Raw genomic sequence first — 21,899 nt, 5'->3', positions numbered from 1 at the left:
ATCTGCAGGGTGTTTGCTCTGATGCTGGGCCTCTGTATTATATCTCATACAGAGAGCTTCAGCCAGTGTACACAAGCTTTTAACAGAAGCCACATGATTTTAGCTGTAGCACGTCTTCAGTTACATCAGCTTGTCATCAGACATTTATGACGACTGCAAACAAAAGACATCAAAGGATGAGGGGATAGAATTTAGCAAAATGCACAAGGCGAAGCCCACTTTGGAGTTGATCGCTGATTGTCAGGTGGACGAAGAAGCATAAAACCATGAAGCCAGAGGAAAGTTACTCACATGGTACAGGGTTTCTCACATTAGGGGAGTGCTCTCTCAGTAAAATAAAGCCCACAATAAGAAAATAAAAGTAAGACTGTAAAAGTTCTGGCGTCTCGAGAAAGTTCTGGATTTGCAACCACAAAGTGGTACAGTAACAGAGAAAATTAGGAGACAAACCTTTTAAGCAGCATGCAAAAATATGTTTCTGGCTGCGTATGTCTCCATTTCAAGAAAAGAAAGAACCCTGAAACTAGGACACAAATATCTTGATATAGGTCAGACTGTTATACTGGAGAATGTGAGGAACTCTGTGTTCATGTACATACAACAGCAACAACTAGTAACTTAAAACACTACCAGTTTGCTTCTTACCTTGAACGGGCTCCTACTCCTCTGAGAAAAAGCCTCCTCCCTCAGTTTCTTACATGGTGTAATTAAATCGTAAATCTCTTTGATGTATCAAGGTTTGATATGTCTTCGCAGATTTATGAGTTTATTTTTCCTGGCATCCTTGCCTGCATTTGTATTAAAACACAGCTCATCCCGAAAATTGGGATGAATTGCATTAGTGATATTATCAAGGTACAATACAGATTGTCTGCTTTCCCCTCGACACGTGTTCCATTGTTCATTTTACAGCAAATGTAGTGGAACAAATTACTTTTGGCCACAATGTAGAAAAAGAAACACTGCAATTGATCATTTTCAACAATTTTAGACACAAGTTTACATGTGTATGAAAAATCAAGTTGGGGAGTGTTCTGTGTTTTATCTTTTTGTATGAAGCAGTGCTGAATCACGGACACGTTATTGGCTCCCTTACCAGAGCTAATAGGCCGTGGTGATGGAGTTCAGGAACACCAAAGCTGAGTGTTTGGAAAAATTGCAAGCTTAATTTCACTCACATCAAAATACAAATACAGAAAGTCTTTGATCTGTGCTCTTGATGTTTTGGAGTTTTAAAAAAGACTACTTGCATTTGTGCTGGTACAGTACTGTGAACGGAGAAATAGTTCAGTCTTTCTGAAGGTCTTTCAAAGTTTGCCTTTGGAGATTGACTGCTTTTGAACTCATACTCACTCCAGTTCTTGTACCTAACCATTTTCAGAGGAATTTTTTATTTTTGGCTGTTTGTTAGGCTACTTAAACACCGACCTATGAATTATTCAAGCATAAAAAGGCAAGCGATCAAAGGAATAAACCAGTGTTGTGTCTACACATCACAGAAAAATTAGCAAAGACAATTTTACATTGTATTTTCATTTATTATTAGGCTGCTATTGTTTATTATTACTAGCAGACTGTCACAAAAACATACAATTTGCTATTTTATTTAAAAATGCCACAGATAACTTAATTTGACAGGTGTAAAATAGTATTTTTGCACCAACAGGGGGATTATCAAACACCTATACCCAAGATGCAGTTGGCACTTCAGCTGATCCTTCTACTGTTCACTGCAGCCTCATCAAAAATGGTTTCAGTGGAAGGCTAACTGTCAAGAAGCCATTCGTAAGGAAGGTAAAAAGGGAGAAAGGATGAATGTATGTCCAACTAGGTACACAAATAGTATTTTTGCCCCCTGCCCCCGGAAAGAGATACAACAGCGAGTTACAGCCATCTTTAAAACATGGTGGCGGCTCTGTCATGGTTGCAGCTGTGTTAATTAATTAATTAATTAAAAATTAATTTAATTAATTTTTCAGCTTGTCATTGATCCCAAACACACTGCCAGTGCAGTAAAAGCATACTGGGAGAGGGGCAAAAACCCACAGGTGAATACAATCAATTATGGATTGGCCTCTCTAGAGGCCGGACCTCAACATTATGGGATCATCTTCACAGAAAACTGAGCAAAAGGCAGCCAACATCCATAGAAAAGCTTTGAACATCTATAACGAAGACTGGAAAATTATCCTTAAAGACTACTTAAAGAAATTAAAGAAGGCTTGCTTCAGAGAATAAATGTGATCATACCAAATATTGCCTTTCAGGCTTGTTAGAATTCCCCAAACTCTGTACTCTAGACTTTAAGTTACTGATTATATGGGGGGAAAAAAAAATTCACCCCATGTGTGATTTATCATCATATACTATATAATTAGGTTAGATATAATTAGATGGTTAACATTTCATCGGGAATGCTGCTTCATGGAGAATGTTTTGCTTCACCCAAAAGCAGCATTATATGGGTTTTCTTTTTGGCATAAAAAGGAAATAGAAAATCTGCCGGTTATTAACTTTCATCTTAATGAAACCATTTGAGAATTACCGAGGGGAAATTTCCCGATTGTAGCGCCTCATAACTTATAAGCATATCAGTTGTTGGAAGCATCAGATAAATATAGTAGAGCAAAAGCTACAATACTGGAAGGTGGCAAATATTAACCACCTTTCTGTATCTCTATAATTTTGTATCTTGCTCGTACTGCTGGTCAGTGGCTCCCTGTTTGCAGCTGTGTTTTGAAAAGGAGTGGTTTGACACAGGCAGTGGGTGTTATTGAGAGGGCATTCACAGAAAGGAGAGGAAGGTGATTAGGTCAAGGGTCAAAGGGACGATGTGGTAAGGGGAAGGGCCTGATCAGTGTCTTCTAGGTTAGCCTCCACTATTCACCACACCTACATACCCCCAGAGAGAGAGGAGTCAGAGGAGCACATATTTACCATTAGGGAACAGCTGTGGGGGTGCCTGGGACTGGACACTCCTCTCCCCTGCATGCACGTACACACACGCATGCACACACACACATTGTTAAAACACCACTTTAGTTCTATGTACATTTAAACCACAAAGGATTTGTGTCTTACACCAAGCAGTTCTCACTCCTGACTCGTCACATACTGACACTTTGTTAAGACCCATTAATGTCACATTTTAATGCACCGAGTGGCATTCTGTCATTTTTTAATACAGAGGGTAATTTGAAAGATTTCGATAGGTTCCTCACCTTCTTATGTCTGGTTTAGGCTACATCGTATCAACTGTATTATGGCCCAAACTGTACAGAAGATCATTTTATCCCAAAAAAATGTGTCTTAAATCTCTATGACTGTTGAGTTATTTCTGTAATATGAGCACAGAAATCTACACCAGTCATTGAAAAACTAAATGTAATGAAGCAAAAGAGGAATTAGGTTGGTGGTGTAGCAAGGTAGAACTGCCAAATGGTGTAACACCATAGACAAGCCAGTGTCATTAACGTCACTTTTTATTTTTTACATTGCCCCCAAAATAGCAAGCTTGTGCCCTGCTCCCTAATGACATCACAAATGTTGTGGAAAAACTGCAAGCATGACTGATCACGGAACAGTGCCTAGTCTGTCGTGTCTCTCAGTCACACAAAAAAAACCTATATTTTATGACTATAATTGCAAAATCTGATGAGTGGCCAGACAAAAACACTGTCTTGTCTGAAACTGTTCTGAAGTAGACGCCATTAAACTGCAGACAAATGTGCTCTGTTGGCATTGTTACTGTTGCAGAATGAAAAACTAATGTAACCAAGAAGCAGAGATGCTTTTTGCAGACAGGAAAAGTTTGCCTTTGAACTTTGGGCAATTTTGCAAAACACTGTATTTTAACCTTTAACCACCAACCATCATCTTTTCCTAACCTTGGTTAGTTAACCCTAACCTAAAGACCAGGTTTATTGCCCTATCATTGCCAAGAAGCTACAGGGGGAAAATAAATCAAATCAAATTATAACAAATTTATTTTAAAAAAAATGGCCCATAGACTGTACATAAATGATGGATGTATCCAGACTGAAGTAATCCATTCTGCTTTGGAAGACTCCGCTTGGGCATTTCAGTCTCCATCACCATAAACTCATCAGGAAAAACTCTACTCAGGTCATAAATGAATTTTGACAAGGATGATGTTTATTTATTTGGACATTTCTGCAATCAAATGAGTCGCCCCCTGCTGGTGATTAGAAACAGTAGACTTATGGCACTTTGTCACTGGCTTCAATTTATGCCCTTTAAAATGTGACCAAAATAGAGCCTGAAAAATCATCATTATTTGACGAGTTGCCAGCAGCAGTGAGCTGGCTATGCAAAATGAGAACTAATTTGATGCTCTGCACCTTATTCCCAGCATCATGGTAACTCTGTTTCCCAATCCATTCTTACTGGAAAATAAATACTGTGTGAAGACAGCCTAACACCTTTAATGGGAAATGTGTTTGTTTCTTTCTTTATTTCCTCTTTTACAGAGGGATGGGGGGAGGGGAACACCCTGAAGACATGGCCTTTACCACCATTCTCCTGCTGCACAGTTAATGGAGGGGATTGTTTTTACCTTGATAAAGATGGGCATATTTTATTAATGGCGTGGAACACAATCTTGTGTATTTGAAAGCAGACACAGTGGAAAAGTCAACTGAGAGCTGGCTGTTTTGGATTTTATTTTTTATTTTATTTATTCTTTAATTTTTTTTTAACGTAGGTTATGAAAACCGTTACTGAATAAATGCTTTTCATTTTTCAGGTTTGACACACTGTTGCCTCAGCACACATTGAGCTTAGCCTGATAGTTGGCACAGCCACAAACGGCACAACTTGTTTCTGATCTCCGCAGCATGTCGGAAAAATGCTACAAGGCCACTTTTTCAGGTCATCCAGCTATCGCTGGGTAGTAGGAGGCTGAGGTATGTTCACATTATCCCATTTACCGAGTGACAGGTTGTGCTCACACGTTATGCATTTCCAGAAGGCTTCAGAACACTCACCAACTCATACAGAAACCAGTTCAGTGAAATGAATAACGAGAATTAATGAAAAGCATCATGGAGTAGGGAATAAGGTGGATTGCATGGATGATAAGGGACTACCTCTCTTGCATTAAACAAATCATTAATGTTCATTTATGCTGGAAGGTGATAATGACATTAGAGAATGACATTATGCTGTTGCAAAAGAAAACAGGCGCTCGCTGGTAACAAATGAACAAACAGATTAATCATTTCCAAATCCCGTCAACAAACTGATAATGAAAGTTCCTGCTCTAAATTAAAGGGTGACATTTCAAGGCAAAAGTGTTACCTTGCAACATGCACTCATGCAAATACATATTCCACACAGCGCAAAGAAAAGGCAGCGGGATCGTTTGTGTGTGAGATGAGGCTTTTGCTAGTTAGTATGAGCACTGTGAGCCTTGACAGACAGACAGCGAGTGGTGGTTAGTGCCGCAAGCTGAAAGTCAGGGACAGCCAGATTCATTTCTGCACTTTATAGGGTCTTTTATGGTCAGATCATTTCAGAATTAATGTTGTTAGGCTGTTAAGTCAAGTCTCTAAACACTGTCAGTGGCCTAGCCATATAATTTATGTGGTGCCAATAAAAATAATTTCAGAAAGCATTACTGTCCTTTTGTTTTCATCTCCTCTGTAATTTATGTCAAATTATGACTTTTAATTGACTGGCTTTTACTTCAACAAACTGCTCCAGCAAAACTTGCTCAGCGAATGCCATTTCTACAGTCGTCTGAGTGTATATTTAGCTTCAACTACAGGCACACATTTTAGTATGCAGTCCATGCACACTCACCCATGATATAGCTAGGGTGGAGGACTGGGTGCACATTGCCGAATAGAAAATGGCTGTTTGAGACTAAAATTGCAGGAAGATTTTTGACTCTTATCCCTGCAGGAATTATTTTAAATCACTCACGCACACCCCTGTAATTAAAGCAGGTATTCTCTGAATTGGTCACTCTGGAGTCCACAGCCCTTTTAAGGTGCCAGATGAAGAAGTAGATGTTAGATGCACAAGTCAAACTGTAACACTGTAAAGCATGCAGAGTTCACACCTAGAGCCATGCTTCCACCAATGTGTCCCAATCCCAACATGCAGCATCCAGAAACGGTAATTCTCAGCGCACAGAGGACAGGGCACAGTGAGACACGTCTGAATACACCGCAGACCACCCGAAATGAGAGCAATGTGTTTATGTTATGGGCATGTGCCTGAATACTGCATGTGTTTACATGCATGTGATGCATGCATGCAGGATATGTACTGTATGTTTGTGTGGTTGTTTGTATAGCTTTCACTTTGTATTATAAAATGCATCTCTCAACTCTCTTTGTGTGCGTGCGTGTGTCTTACGTAGTGCGGACAACTCTTCAGATGATTGAACTCCTGAGCATGTCTGCATCTGACTGCCATTTGTGGATGTTTATGATTTGCTGTGCTAACATCATGAATGCTTCCACATGATGGCCGCTCCTTTCCGATACCTGGACTTCACTTGACACAAAGACCGTGAAGAAAGGGTTTTCTAGAACCGTTGTGAAAAATCTGACTTTAAGGAGCGTGTGTTAGTGTATGTGTGAGTGAGAGGGGATGTGTGCCACCCGTCAGCCTTCCTGATACAAACATTTTCAGCTAGAGCATCATCAGAGGTGAGAACAGAGGGATAAAGAACAAACACTTCCAAATAGAAGGGCATATGGTGCATTATTACAAAATGCATCACTAAGCACAGGGAGGGAGATTCATCACAAAAATGAATGAAAATGTGCAGAACTCGTTTGAAACACCCGGGAAAATAGACTAAAGAGTGAAGGTAAAGCATACTGAAAGAGCCCACCTGCCTAACAACAAAGCCACTGACAAGGCAAAAGCTGCTTTGCAATAATTTACTTTGCTGTTGCTTTTGGATGAAGTATGAGGAGACTAAATCAATCAATAGTGAGGCTAAACAGGCGTGTATTTTCACGTTGTGCTGTTTCTATGGATACCCTCTACTGTCTATAAATCATTTACTATTGCTGAATGCGTTGGCTGAAAAGGTATTATCGCTGAATGTCATGCAGACATGTAAAAACACAATAAACCCAGTAGGCCCTTTTTTCTGACTTTAAGAACAATGATGTTAAAAACAATACAATATTGTAATATTAATTTAGAATTTAAATTGATCCACTGGCTCAAAGACAGATTTTTTGCTTTTATACACTGAAATAAAAGTTCAAAAGCAGAGCTGTATTTATTGTGTTTTGTTTTCACTGGAGGGATAAAGTTATTGTATTATTCAATTTATTTATGAATCTTTCATTGCCTTAGAAACCTCACAGAGTTACTTATAGTGCATAGCAGCAGTGCCTCATTGAATGCCTTCCAACCTTCTTGTCACTCACTCTCTTGCCTGTGGTTCACGATGCAGAGTGTTTGTTTTATTGAGGTTTTATTCTCTATTATGGAGTTTGTCAAAAGAAGCGCCCCTGCGCCCTCTCTCCACCACTGTAATTCCAGACTCTGCGGGGGGAAATCAGAGATTTTAACTGGCTGACTGCTTCCTAATCTGGCAAACCAAATGTAAATTTCATTCTGCCTTGAATAAGACTGGTAAAGACGTATAATTTTGTTGCGGACAACTTTGTGGCATCCTCTTGGCCTAGGACAGCACAGCAGTAATGACAGGTTGGCTGACCAGACCTTGACACAGGTCTGGCTCTCATCAGGGCTGCGGTATTAAAGGAGATCCAGAAACACTGAAATGATCAGCCACTACCCAAACCAGGCTCTCAAACTTAGCAGCCACCGAAACCGAGCAATCGCCTCGCCGGTCTGCTCTGCAGGCGAACCTAAACTTGTTTTTCTTCATAGGAATACGTCTCATCCAAATTACTTAGGCTCCAGTTACAAAAATTTGTCCTAAATGGGTTTGTAGTGTAAACAGAAACTATTAATGACACTCTGGTTAAATAGGCGGATAAAATAAAAGGTCTCTCTGCAGCAGCAGTCAGTCTCAGATTTACACCTGAACAAGTTTTTAATGTTCCATGGTTGCTGATGAAAAATCTGTGTATTTCTGCATGGCTAGGCTAGATACATGTTTACATAGACCTGGGCTTCGACTCTTCTGCAACTCACAGCTCCCATCTGATTTAAAACTGCCCTTCACAACAGCTCAATATGCCTGAGTAGCTGAATGATTTTTACTCAACATAAGTCAACTGAGGCAAACACTGATAAATGCCAGTGGAAGGTTAGGTCAGGCATTTGAGTTAATCCCCAATGGGAAGCAGTGGAGGAAATGACCCAAGGGCTAATAGAAGGTGTGCGTCTGACATGGCTGAGAAAAACAGAGGAAAAGGCACAGTGTCCAGTAAAAAGGAAGAGGAGAAGCCAAGGCAGATGCAGGGGCTGAGAGGTTACTGGAGCAGCAGTAGGAGAGGGAAAAGCACAGTGGGTGGTAGCCTTTTGTCCTTGCATGTCACAGATCAAGAGAAAAGGCTCAGGGATACAGTTATTTTAACGAGGCCTGTTTCTCAACTTGCATTTTATCACATAAAACTCATTTCAAACGTTAATTAAATTTGCTGTGGGAAATTGGGTGCCAAGCTAATCATTTGTAATTTTACATTTTCTCATTCAAAAGCTATTATTTCTTCCCCTTGGTAGCTGCATTGGGGTGAGATGACTCACCTACACAAGTCTTTCCATCGCTGTGCAGGACAAACTTCATGTGGCAAGAACACTTGGGGCCCTGGTCAGTCTCCTCACAGATGTGCTGGCAACCCCCATTGCCGTAGTTGCACGTCACTGGGAAAGGACACGTAGTTAACACAAATGGTACTTTGAGGATTACGCACAGTCTAAGTTATTCATTTGAAAGTCAGTGTGGAGAGGAGAGAGGAAACAGAGGGGGAGAGATGGTATGACACGAAAACAAAATATGCACATTTAGATGGGACAATCTAACACACACTCTTTCTCTGGGCCATATGCTCTGTGACGTAAACACTGCAGGCTCAGTTTAGCCCTCTTTAAAATGTGCACAGAGTAATGTTTCCGATTGAGTTTCTCGAGGTGAGCTGAAAACTGAAATTATTACAGAGGCGAGAATGGCGCCTGGAGTTACCATGATTATCGTTTAACCTCAGAAATTGTACAATAAGACGCTAACAGCGCAATAAGAGTTCTGAAAACTAATGCAACCTCTAGACATCCAACAGCATCGTCTTTGTTTATTCAATGCTATTTACACCTGGACTTAGATTAAGGTCAAAATCTGTGCAGCATAATACTAGGTAGAGCGTGTATTGATTTCCATATTCCCCACCTCAGGTTCTGAATCCATGTTAATTAAATAAACTCCTCCTCTTGGTTAATTAATTTATATCTCCCACTTAATCTTTTTATCCTCCTGACTACACTGAAGGTTGGAGTTGGAGAGGTCACGTTTTTAAACTCACCGACACTCAACGAGCAAGCAGCTGAGCTTTAATCCTTTTCATTCATTCTACAAAATATGCAAAAGCTTTAAAGTCATTAAAACACTATACACGTAATGACATTTCATAAGTACTAAGTAAAATTTCTGGTCCAAGTTTCTGTGTTCAGGCAAGGGGAGCGTTAAGTTTGGCACTTTTAACACACCTGTGATGACAGAGTGAAAAAGAGCACGAGTGAGCCTAGGCTTCTACCGCCATCCTGTCTGCACCCTACCATCCCTGCGCCTTTTGCCCTTTTCCTGGGCTGTCACAGAAAAACTATAGAATAACACTTCTCCAATCCTTATCCAAACACAGACAAATCCCCCATCAGCCCTGGCCCCAGCTCTGACAGGATGATCTCGGTTGCACAGCAACAGGAAGTGTGCACTGTCCGTCAGAGCAGTCCCCTTCGAGTAACCTCCACATGCTTGCCCCGGTTGTGTAAATGATTGCTACTCATCTGATAAACATGTTTTTCTTTACAAGGACTATTCCGAAGATTAGTCACGGCTTGGTAATGCAACATAAATGTCAGTTGCCAACTTCAAATGTGATGGAAGGCATTTGTGGAATGAGTGCAATTATCCATAATCGGCTAGTTTCCAACCCCAATCACCTTTTCATGAGGAACCTATAAACCATCCTTCTGACGTGTTTCCCTGTGTGTGTGTGGCTTTAATAGAAGGAGTAACTAAAAATGCTTCAGGTTGGGACGACTTACGCTTGCAGTCCTTCATGTTACGTGTGAGCTGGAATCCCGGTCGACACTCGCAGGAGATGCCACCCTTCTGCGTTTCCCTGCAGATGTGTGCACACCCATGATTCTTGTCCATACAGGTGGGTCCCTCGTTTTTTGTGCCATCTGGTTGCACTACGAAGGAATTTGTAGACAGAGTTTTAATCGCAACTGCCCAACACACAATTTTTCTAAAGCCAGAGATCACTGACTAAACTAAGAATTTGACTTTTAATTAGAAAACACAGAAGACATAAGTGGGGTGGAAAAGCCTTGCTCAGATGCCTTGCGCACATTCTACCCTTCAGTGCCTCATATGCCTACTGGTGGTGACTGATATGCCCAGTTACCCCTTTACAAAGATTCAGGCCCTTGTTGGAACATGCAGGCTATAAAAAGGAGGCTGCCTGCAGAAAGGATAAAACTCCCAGCAGGAGCTGATCCCGTAGACCTGTAATTTTAATTGAGGTAATCCCCCATAAAGAAAAGAACACAATGAAAAACCCTTCTTGGTTAAATTCTCCCTGTTGAGACTGAGATCAAAAGGGATTGCGCTAAAGGAGGGGTGTCAGTGCACATTTTCATGAGTCATCAAGGTTGAAGCACTTCAGTAAGAGCACGACAAAACCTCTCATACAACACAAAATAAAAGACACTGAAAAAAGGCCTTTCATCATTTAAAGCTTTACTTAACATGACACACAATGATGCGTCATTTCAGTGCGATGTATAAATGCTTGATGAACGGGCACAACAGACACCCAGCATACATTTCCATCCCTCGTGTCATAAATTATAACACAAATGGTGCAGTGCTCTCTGCATAAAGCTGACATCTTTGCAGAATACGACTGATATTCGACTTATCCGTTGTGAAACCTTTCCTCCACTACAGATGCAGTGACAAACCTCAGCTCTCAGGCTCATTAAAAACCAAACAGATCTCCATCCCTTTCCTTTCCTTTTCCTTTCCTTTCCTAGCGTACAGGGAGGCAGTGAGCAAAAGACATCTCCATTAATGTCTCATTAAATCTGCTGTCACGCTGAAGGGTGTTTGGAGGTCTAACTTTTTTAATTAGCCAACTTTTTGCTATATATTGATGCATTTGCATATGTGCATGTAAGTGTCAACAGCTAGTAAAGAACATATAACCTTGTGCACTCTTCCTGAACACTGTAAATGTAGTGGCTCAGTTGTCTTGCCAGCTATATAATGTCATATAGTAAACTCCTTGTTCCTGCCTCAGGGGTTATAAAGAGAAGGCAATCTCAGTTTGACAGAACAAGTTTTTACATTATTCTGTCCCTAACTACCCATTTGTCTGCCGCAATAACCTCCCCTGATTATGCCCTTTTGTTTTCCAGATGTTTTGCCAAAAAGAAGTACCCTCTTATTTTATACATTTCCACTCATGGCTGTTGTCAGGAATCCATTCCGAGTCTCTCTTTGCTTCAAGGAGCTGACAACGTGAATGTGATAGACAATTCTTACCCCCTTGTTAAATACTGTCCATCACTTTAAGTCTGTCAACAAGTGTCACAAGGTCATGCAATCCTCTCAGACTTTCCTGTCTGAGCTGTTGATGTTCTGGCAGACAGGGTGAACTATCAGACACCAACTGCAACAACAGCTTTCCCGGGAGCACAAAGACTCGGCGCTGAACAAACACTGAGCCAAAAGGAAAAAGGGCACGGCTGAGCGAAGTGAACATGAATGAGCATCAATAGAGCAGCTGCTTTAAAGCACTGCAAATTTCCCCGTGAGTCATGTGGATATTTAAGTAGGATATGGAATTCAATGGTCCCCTTTCTTGACTGCGTCTATCTGAGGCCAGAGCAAGAAACATACCGCTCTGAACTTAACAAAGGATTGAATTTCCAGCTACTCCCAAATGGACCAAAGATTATTTACTAAGGTTGTATTATGCATCCCAAACCTCACTTCACTCTCCCTTCATTTTTATGCAGCCCCTCTACCCCAATGCTACAGACCCATCCATCAATAACATGTCAGGTTGGGGCCAGAACCTAGGCCTTCGACTCTCTGAGGACCAATAAAAGGCAAAGTGTTGACACAATGGCCCTTTTCTCCAGGCTAGTCTCACCTATCATCCACCATGTGCACTTTCTTCTAACTTGCTGCCAAAAGCCTCCAGTTTTTATCATTACTAAATGATGGGAAGCAGAAAGAAAAACATGCTTTTATATGGAGTTGGACAGGAAAGCGAAGAAGAGAAATAATACGACTTAAAAAAAAGAAACACACATGCCATCATCCACTAACACAATGTGCTGAGCCATAAAACATAACTTTATATGTAGAAAGCAATAAAAACGATCACAGGACACTTTATAGGCAGAAAACTGGACAGGAAATAGAGTCTAAAGTATTGGAACAGAGCAGGAGACACTCAAGATGTGATGGGTTTTCACCCAAGCTCAAACAGGATAGGCATTTTCAAAAAGGAAATATTTCAGGATAGGCATTTTCTTCCCTTTGTGCTTGAAAAGAAAACACAGAAATTAAAGAAAATGGAATAAGCCTAGTTTTTTCTATTACAACAATTTGTGACCTCTATACCAAACGTTTAGTTCATTGCTAGAAGTAACGCATGAAGAGCAACAGCAGATGTTGAAGGGATAGCGAGGGAATTGGAGGAAATATACTCTCTATAAAAAGAAGGCATATCCAACATCTAATTATTATAACTAATAATTCATGTCTTTGGACGGTGGGAGGAAGCCGGAGTACCAGGAGGGAACCCACGCAAACACGGGGAGAACATGCAAACTCCACACAGAAAGACCCCGGCCTGATGGTGGAATTGAACTCATGACCGTCTTGCTGTGCGGCAACAGTGCTAACCACCGTGCCACCGTTGCCACAAGGTTGCTTGTGTACAAAGAGAGCCTTTTTTTCCCCCCTAGTGAAGCCCTGTGACATCCCCATTTTTCTGAACATGTGAACTTATTCTGATCTATGATTAGCAGAATATTATAATAATAATAATAATAATAATAATAATAATAATAATAATAATAATAACAAAAACAACAACAACAACAACAACAATAATAATAATGATGATAATGGTATTATGTTGGATCATATTCAGGGGTGGGATAGCTCTAAAATAATCACTGAATGCACATGTGTAAACATAGCTTTAGAAGATATATAATAATATGGTATTATAATCTACCTGGAGCTGTCAGTTGTTCATGTCTGGTGAAAGCTGCCATGCTTAAAAATTGTTTAACTGTAATTCAATCAAAATTCTGAGGTTTATTTTATTCTTATGAGTGAGCTACAATCAAAGTTAAGAAAATACATAAAAAAAATAAAATAAAATAAAATAAAATAAATATATATACATATACATATATATATTTATTAAGGCTCTAACCATGGCCATAAAAAAGTATATATTGACTATAGCACAGTTTTATAGAACCATTATAGCTCTAATCCCAGTCCTAATCTCATCACTCATTCCAAGAAGCCGATAAAGAAATCAGTTTACAGTGCCTTTAAGAGTACGGCAACAGCATAGACACACATCAAGAGATCACTTATTTAATAGTGCTTCCCATGCAATGAGATCATACTTAACCTCCTAGGACCTGGCATTGACATATGTGGATATCACATTTTGGGATGTCTAGACCAAAATAATACATTTTGCTCTACAAGGGCCTGATATCCAGATATGAGGACATTATACTGCCACTGTTCTATTGAAATTTAAAATGAATTTCTCCCAGAAACAAAAATCAGGTAAAAAAAAAAAAAGTTTTTACATTCATCAGGTCCCAATGTGCCCAAATATCAAAGAGAAATTAAAAATGCATGCCATGGAAGAGTTCAGGTCTTAGGAGGTTAATTGCCAGTATTCTTACACTAAAGTAAATGAACAGAAACCGCATGATCCTCCAGGATAAAGTCTCACTCATTTTGTGTGTTTGTCAATAAGAGGAAGTAATATGTGAGATCAGCCACAGTGCCTGCAGGACACAGCTTTAGGTGCAGGTCACATCCAAAAGATACCTTTCTGAAAACCATCAGTTCAGGACAATGAGTAGTGAAGGTACCTAAGGATTTACTGATGATAGAAACTCCACTGGACAGGTCAGTCTAAATGGATAGCTGTGTGGAGAGACTGACTGGCACTCAAATCATTTTCTAAGCCTTGGGCTTGCTGGCTTAGACAGTGCAGTTAACTCCACAGCTTGCGAGCTACAAATGAACAAGCTATTTCTGCTGCCCTCTTATAACCCAGACCGGCTCTTTAATAAATTGCAAAAATGGACTTATGTACCATTTTTTAAAAACATCTCTATCTTGCCAGAAACAATTTTACTGGACTGTATGTTACACAACGGAGCTAGGGACTCTGTAGGAGCCTGCAGCTCCTTTGAGATAAAACCGGCCTATGAAGAAAATAACCATAAACTATTGACAGCAGGGTATGAGTTTTAACACAACATGAGAAACTAAGCCAAAAAAAAGAAGAAGAAAAAAATAACACTTAACAAATCCAACTAAAGTGCCAACTTCTATGAACTTCAAACAAAAGATTGAAGGAGGCCGCAAGTTCTTCACCACAGCGCTGCAAACCCTCTTAAACCTGAGAACCATGTAGTGGGGAGACTGAAACAATGGAGATGAAGTAGTGGAAAGCATGCCAAGGGTTTATGGTCTGCTCTTAGTGCCCCAGGGCAGTGAAAATAGGGCTCGTGGTCCGTGCTGAGCTGCTGTCATACATATCAGAGGAGAGTCGGTCCCCCTCTTTTGTGGAGAACGTTAAGCAACAAGCTAGCGTTGGGTGGATACAAACTGAAAAGAAGGGGCCTAGCGATGGAGCCACCACACTATTAAAGCAGCATTCCTTCCTCTTAGATAATGGGCCCTTAAAAGTTTTAATAGGAGGATAAAAATGTCAGCGCATGGAAAGGAGAATGGGAAAAGAGTCGGACTGGGTTGGGCTGAGCCGCAACGCAGATGGTCAGACAGAGCAACAGGCCAGTGAGCCGGTCAAGGAAGTAACTCTTCCCCGCTGACTCTAAGAGCAGCGAGTCCATCCAAGTGCTACTGTTTGGGTTTTCTGATTTTCTGCAGCTCTCAGAGGCCTTGTTGAGGCTTCTTATTTCACTCCCTTTTTTCCAGAGAGGAGCCACTAAAGGCATAAACAAGCAGAAAATGGAAAAAGATAGCAGACATCTGGACTGATATACCTCAGTGCTTGAGTGCTTGTTGTACATCTTAATATATTGTGTTTCTAGAGTATAACAAAGCATGGAGAGCTACCATGATGAAAAACAAAAAATAAGAGGAGAAACATAACCTAAAACAGTTACATTTATAGACTTTAGAAGACTAAAATAGACAAGAATGTGCTAGATATGATTAAAGCTCTTGAGAATCTTGATTTCTACTGTAGAAAAAACATATTGAGGAAACCGTGTGTGCGTGCGAGCCTGTAAGCGTATGTCTATTAAGGTATGTGGATGCGTTGACACACAGGTGTATTTGCATAATGTATGCATGTGGCACACACATTTGAGAGTGTCGGCCCATCTGTGTCACACACAGTTGTGCAGCACCTGCTGTGGATGTGCCACTCTCCCCTTCACTCCTCCCCCATTCTATCAAGGTCACCTCACTGTGCAGTCCCAAAGGAGCCAGGCGCCCTCCCAGCAGAACAGACAACAGCAGAGCACATCCAGGCTGCAGGCTTTCTTCAATACGGAGATACAAAAGGCATGAGATACAGTATGTATTACAAAGCCTAATTCTCTCCAAAATCAAAGCAAGAGGCAACTGCGGAAGGCATCCGTCTCTGCAGAGCCTAGTCTGGCCCTCTGGTTAAGCCCATGATAGCCAAATGTTAGTGGAAAAACCCCACTGGCACTCTGGCAGTCCGCACCAGCAAGCTGGGCTGGCCAGCTTAGAGATGGCCTTCAACAAACCCACGAGGAAAAAGGATGCCCGTCTCAAATGAGGTTCAGAGAATTCGGTGGCAAGGCAGCCAACATTTGCTGAAGCTCAAGCCACTAATGTATATTTGTTAAAGGGTGGGGATGGAAGGGAGGAAGGGCATGGGTCCTGTGAAAGTCTGGACAAATAGCTAAGATGTGGGAAGATAATATAGGAAAGAGGCAGAGGAAGAGAAAGAAACGAACAGTGAAGGAACAGAAAAAAAGACACACACACACAAAAGTGTCCGTATGTCTTTATCTGTGCAGCTCGAAGTCTCTGCTCTACTTCCCTAGAATAGGAAAAGAGCCTGGTTATACGGTTGGGCTGCAGAGCAATGAAGCAGCGACTTTTGCACTTGTAAAAACAGTTCTGCGGCCAATGCACAGACAGGCGGGCAGACCCACTGAGATCCACGAGAGCAATCATGAAAGAACCGTGTCGGCTTCTGCACAATGGGACAACCACTGTTACATAAACATATATTAAAAGCATACAAGCTTTCCTTTTACAAAAACAAATGGATGCATAAAGAATTTCTCTTTGCAATCTTAAATAAGAAGCATTGCATCACAGGAACAATGGAAACTGGCCCTTTATCAGCGCATTACTTCATGAAATTAAAATGTGAAACAGCCTGATAAATGGATATTACAGTCAAGGAACTTGGGTTATTTTATCCATTTATGTAAACACAAAAGCAATAAAACGGGGTTCTCTGTGCCTCGTTTCAAACTGGAGGAACACTAACTGAGAATATAATATAAATATTACGAACGTGAGCTAATTTATCAGAAAACTCCTTATTGCGTTGCAGTTTTAGCCTGCACATAAGTGCTTTTAAGGTCAACATGCCACAATCTGCATCTAAATGTTAAAAAAGTTCACGCCAGGATGTGCCTCTATCGGAATAAAACTGGAAATTATTAACCTGCCTTCCTGTGCATGCAAGTCTGTATGTGTGTGTGACGATTATTGTGTAACTATTTGAATCCGAGAAAGAAAACGTGAGAGAGAGAGATTAGCTGCGCAAAGGGAAAAAGCCAAACCGGGAAGCTAATGGAAGCTGTAAACATAGGAAGAGGTTTCCACTGGCAAAGTAAACATTTCATGGACAGAAAAGCTCTACTGTAGACAAAAAAACATCACCAATCAAGTGACTGTGAGATACATTTTTAGAAGAAATTGCTCAGTTATTCTTTCTAATATGATATAAGAAAATGTCGATTTGATAATCATGTTGGAACATGAAATGGAATGGAATGTGTAAACGTGGCCCATATTTCTTTTTTTTTTTCTTTTTTTTTTTTTAAATGGTCACTTTTCCATTACAAGATAATTTTTGGATGATACATTTTCTTCTTGAGTGCAAACTCTGCTTGGAGGTAATGCATGTTCATCTGTTTCTGATTGAGGACTTTGAAGACTTAAGTGCAACAGTCTATTACAGTCTCCTTCAGCAGTGAAAGGTGACAGTAAAGCCTCGGGGCTCGTGTAATCAAATTTTTCAGTGCAATGAGCTTTAGACACTCTGGAACCTAATCATCAGACTACTGAGAACTTTCAAACTCCATGTTGCCGCTCTGCAGCTTTCATGGCATAGTCAACCACATTTATATCATCACACTGATTGGCAGTGACAAGACGTTGGATTCAGAAGGCTCATTTTCTCTTTCAAAGTTACATCACCCTGCTAACTTGTGTCGGTTCAACTTGCTTCTTGAGCTGCACCGTTTCTAAATCATTTCCTACCAGTGGATGAGTCAACTTTCAAATCCCGTGTATCCTGTTTTTTGTATTCAGAACTAAAGATAAATATACTGAATACTCAAAGCACTATACATGACTTGCATAACCAACCATCAGTGTGCACTTAAGGTAATTGCCATACCGGATATTCAGAAATGTATGAGGCTGAAATTATGGATGTGTGGGTTGACTGAGACTGAAATTCCTGAATTCCAATGTGCTGGATCCCATCTCACGCACATACGTCCCTGTCATCCTCCCATATAAAAGAGATAATAAATCAAACGCAGAGCAGTGGAGCCCTCTTGACCTAAATGGCATTCCTATCAACCACTAAGCACCTTGGCTGGCCTTTGAAAAGCTTTATTTCTTGACTGGAAGAAATGTTTGGGGAGAATAAATGAACTGTTACAGCTAGACGATGGAGCCTTCACTTGGTCATAGTTATTCCTGCTGAGGGGGCAGGGGCAGGTCTAATAAGAGACAGGCCAGCAGCAGCCTTGTCATTAGCTGAGAGGCTGGCAGACCCCTGCTGCCTAATTGGCACAGGCTCACTGCTAACAAGGGCTCGCTACCAGCAGGGGAAACAGACCGGTAGCAAAAGGCACTGCAGTGTCCAGGTCTGTGCTGTCCTTGGAAAAACTGGTAGAAGTTACCCAGGGAACACCTGACCCATTAATGGAAGAAATGGAAAGCTGATGTCTTTTTAATGAGAACAATAAAGCTCATGAGCAAACTGCACCCCAGGCTTTGCTCTTTAAGAGAAGGGCTGGCTGAATGGATGGAGGGTTGCATTTAAACTGGCTTGGCTGGGTGATTAAATCAGCTTTCATTTTCTCAATCATTTTTTTTCCCCCTGAGCAACGTGTGTAATTTTTCTGTAAACGAGCACAGTGAAATTTGCTGAAATTCTGTGGGGTTCTTGTTCTGTAACAAGGCAAAGTCACTTCCTCACCAATTGCATTTTCATACAGACACATACTGTTGTAATAAGAGCAGTAATAATAAGCAGATGAGTAGCTGCTCTGTCTCTTTGTCTTCCAAAAGTAATGAAACAATGACTAGGCGTCTATCTGATCACTATCGGAAGTTTGTAGATTTATGGCAGCTTTAATCTCTAGATCCAAACGGGTCTCATCTGTAAGCAATAAAGACGATATTAATATTAAAAGGGGAAATCGACAGAAATGAGGTGCATTTACAAAAGAAAGAAAGAATACACACAAAAGAAAAGAGAGCTGGGCAAGAACGGACTTGCTCACACGTCTGTTTCTGCATCTATATAGTAGTAGGCCTTTGAAACACATGATCCGGCTTTTCACCTCACTCAAAAAACACTACGTTTATGAAATGTAAACACTGACAGTTCACTAGGCCAGACTAAGCTCATAAACCAGACTTCCAAGATCCTCATTTCACCATCCGGGGAAATTAGGAACAGCACAATCTAATGACTCCCAGCAAAGGCAGGCGTCTCACAAGAGACAGAACAGGGACGAGGAGGTCACCGACCCTGCTGGACGTGTTGTCTGCACCTTCTGGATAAAAGGTGCTGTTGCAAACCATAGGAAACGAGAGAAAAGATCCAACACAGACCCAGCCCAGTTTGGCAGAACTAAGGAATCTCTCAGACAGCTGGATAAATACCCCTGGAATACAGGTATGCGTTTTGTGTAACTACATGCAGCCGAATTGTGCGTCACCCTTTACAGGGGCAGGGTGCTCAACACAGATTATATTCAAGTTGAGTTAGTTCTCTACTTTGGTAGCACACCCAAGCCGACAGTATCCAAACCAGCTGTTGGGCTGACAGCTAAATCAATGTGTGAGCACTCCCTGTGTTAATCTATCCAAAGATAAAGTCTGGAGGTCAAAAAAACACTCACTGCTGTGAGTTTTACTATAACTGCACAGAGTCTGTTAGCATTTGGATTACTTTGTTTGATACAGAGCTATGGTGTTATAAATGTATGTATGTCCGCAGTGCCCCTGAGTTTGGTAACTAAGCCTCAGAGCTGGTTGGCTCATCTTCTTCTGTCATGTCTCCATCCCACAGGAATGAATGCTCTATAAACAAGAGGTGTGTCAGCCCCAGGCTATACCTTTAATTGTTTTCTGTGCTCACAGTCCCCCCGCAAGCCACTCATGCCACAGATACCTTAAAAAGCTGCGAAGCACTAGATTGGCTCAATTTGAAAGGGCGTGTAAAAAGCAAAAAGTGATTTATCCCTCCTTCTTCTTCCCCCTTCAGACTTTGACTTACCCTTTTTCACTGAGACCTGTCAGGACTGATTCCTTTCTCATGATTAAAAATGCCTCAAATTCACCATCATCGCGTGTCACAAAGAGGCTTAACAACATCCTAAAATATCTTTAAATTTGCATTTAACATGAGGTGTCACCACATATGGTAATATACAACGTTTCACTATTGAACAACATGTTTGTGCGTGTGCGCGCGTGTGTGTGTGTGTGTAACCTTTTGGCCTTTGGATACAGGTATGCTGGTTGTCACTCAGGAGAAAGCCCTCTCTGCAGCGGCACTCATAGCTGCCCATCATGTTGACGCATATCTGCTGACATCCGCCGTTGCCTTCAGAGCACTCATCCACATCTGCCCGGAGACACAAAGCAAAATTAACAAGAGTGCTTCAAGACAGACCAAAAATTACGCTGATTAATGATTGTCTCAAGTCATCTGGGAAATCATTACCCATTTAATAAACAAAGTCGAACATGGATGATATGTATGTGAACAACTATTATCCATTTAAGAGTATAACTCTGCAAATGAAAGGTTGCTAAACAAATATTATAGAAATTTCAGATTTTAACTGTATTTTTTACTGAAGAAGAGTCTACAGCCATGCGCCTCATCTGTCCCACATTTGCATTTATCTCCAGGGGTTGAAGTAATACTGTCACCCTGTAACTACCTCTGGCTTGTCATAATAGTCATTCAGTGGAAAACGGTTCACAAATATAGCTTTAGTAATTATCCAACTAGTGTCTCTTGCCATACTTGAAGCTCTCTTTCTGTGGCTGTAACTGAACCACAGAAATGCTTTTAGTAAATTGTCAAAAGTAACAATGTAAGAATGGTGATCGTTAGCATTTTATATCTACCATGTTCCCTGCCTTTGTTTACTGTGTTAGAATAAAAGTTTGTAGCTATGTGGTAATCAAAGTATTAGACAAATCGCAGTTTTCACCAGATGATAAGGGCGAGGAGGACAAAAACACAAGCACAACATTTAATTCGCCTCAAAAATCATATGTAGAGAAAGAAAAAAGTTAAGCAATACATTGAGATATACTGGGATTGTGAAGATTGTACCAGTTTTAATGATCTCTACAGATGCAGCACTAGCAGGGCTTAAACAATATATCATATTTTATCTAAGAATTAATTTAAAAATATATAATTTTTAATTTCAAACATATTCATCCTCTCAAAAAACCTGAGGTTATCATTTAAGTGCAAATGTCATACAAGAGTTTGTCTTAAGCTGTGGAGTTTGAATCTATCATAATGGTTATCTGACATGGCACCACAGCAGACTTGCACTAAAAACCTCCAACTGTGCGGCACTAAGCCGTAAAAATGCACATGCAGCACAATCCCTTGGCAACTGGGAAACCTGATCCACCTGGGCCAGAGTACCTGCTGATGACGAGTGTCTGTCAGCCCTGTGACGGGAGGAATGCAGAGAAAGGGAGGAATGAGGTGGGGGGAGGATGGTGAGGAAAAGAAGAGATGGAAAGAGTAGAGAGCAGCGGTTTTTTTTGCTTTGGGGGAGGTGAGGAGGAGCTGCACCACAAGGGTATATGAAAGCAAAGCATTTACAAAGGTGTCAGTTTCCCTTTCTTTTCACAAAAAGAAAGGGAAACTGACCACAAGCAGGAGTTACTGACTTTATTTTCATTGGTAATAAAT

At 40.8% G+C, this 21,899-nt stretch overlaps 1 protein-coding gene across 3 annotated transcripts in view; it reads right to left on the bottom strand.

The window, feature by feature from the left end:
• The window catches only part of scube3 (signal peptide, CUB domain, EGF-like 3), a 75,826-nt gene that overhangs the window by 23,408 nt on the left and 30,519 nt on the right, over nucleotides 1–21,899 (bottom strand). For 2 of the 3 annotated variants that reach the window (XM_085147093.1, XM_085147095.1), the window contains 4 exons: nucleotides 20,442–20,576; nucleotides 10,222–10,371; nucleotides 8,710–8,826; nucleotides 2,938–2,985 (listed from right to left, as the gene is read on the bottom strand). In XM_085147093.1, the coding sequence (XP_085003219.1) occupies nucleotides 2,938–2,985; nucleotides 8,710–8,826; nucleotides 10,222–10,371; nucleotides 20,442–20,576 (450 nt within the window). The remainder of the gene's footprint in view (nucleotides 1–2,937; nucleotides 2,986–8,709; nucleotides 8,827–10,221; nucleotides 10,372–20,441; nucleotides 20,577–21,899) is intronic. The other variant, XM_085147094.1, reaches the window with a different exon arrangement.

This window comes from Neolamprologus multifasciatus, chromosome 20, assembly GCF_963576455.1.
Source record: "Neolamprologus multifasciatus chromosome 20, fNeoMul1.2, whole genome shotgun sequence".
Taxonomy (NCBI): domain Eukaryota; kingdom Metazoa; phylum Chordata; class Actinopteri; order Cichliformes; family Cichlidae; genus Neolamprologus; species Neolamprologus multifasciatus.
This window is presented reverse-complemented; position numbering and strand designations above follow the sequence as displayed.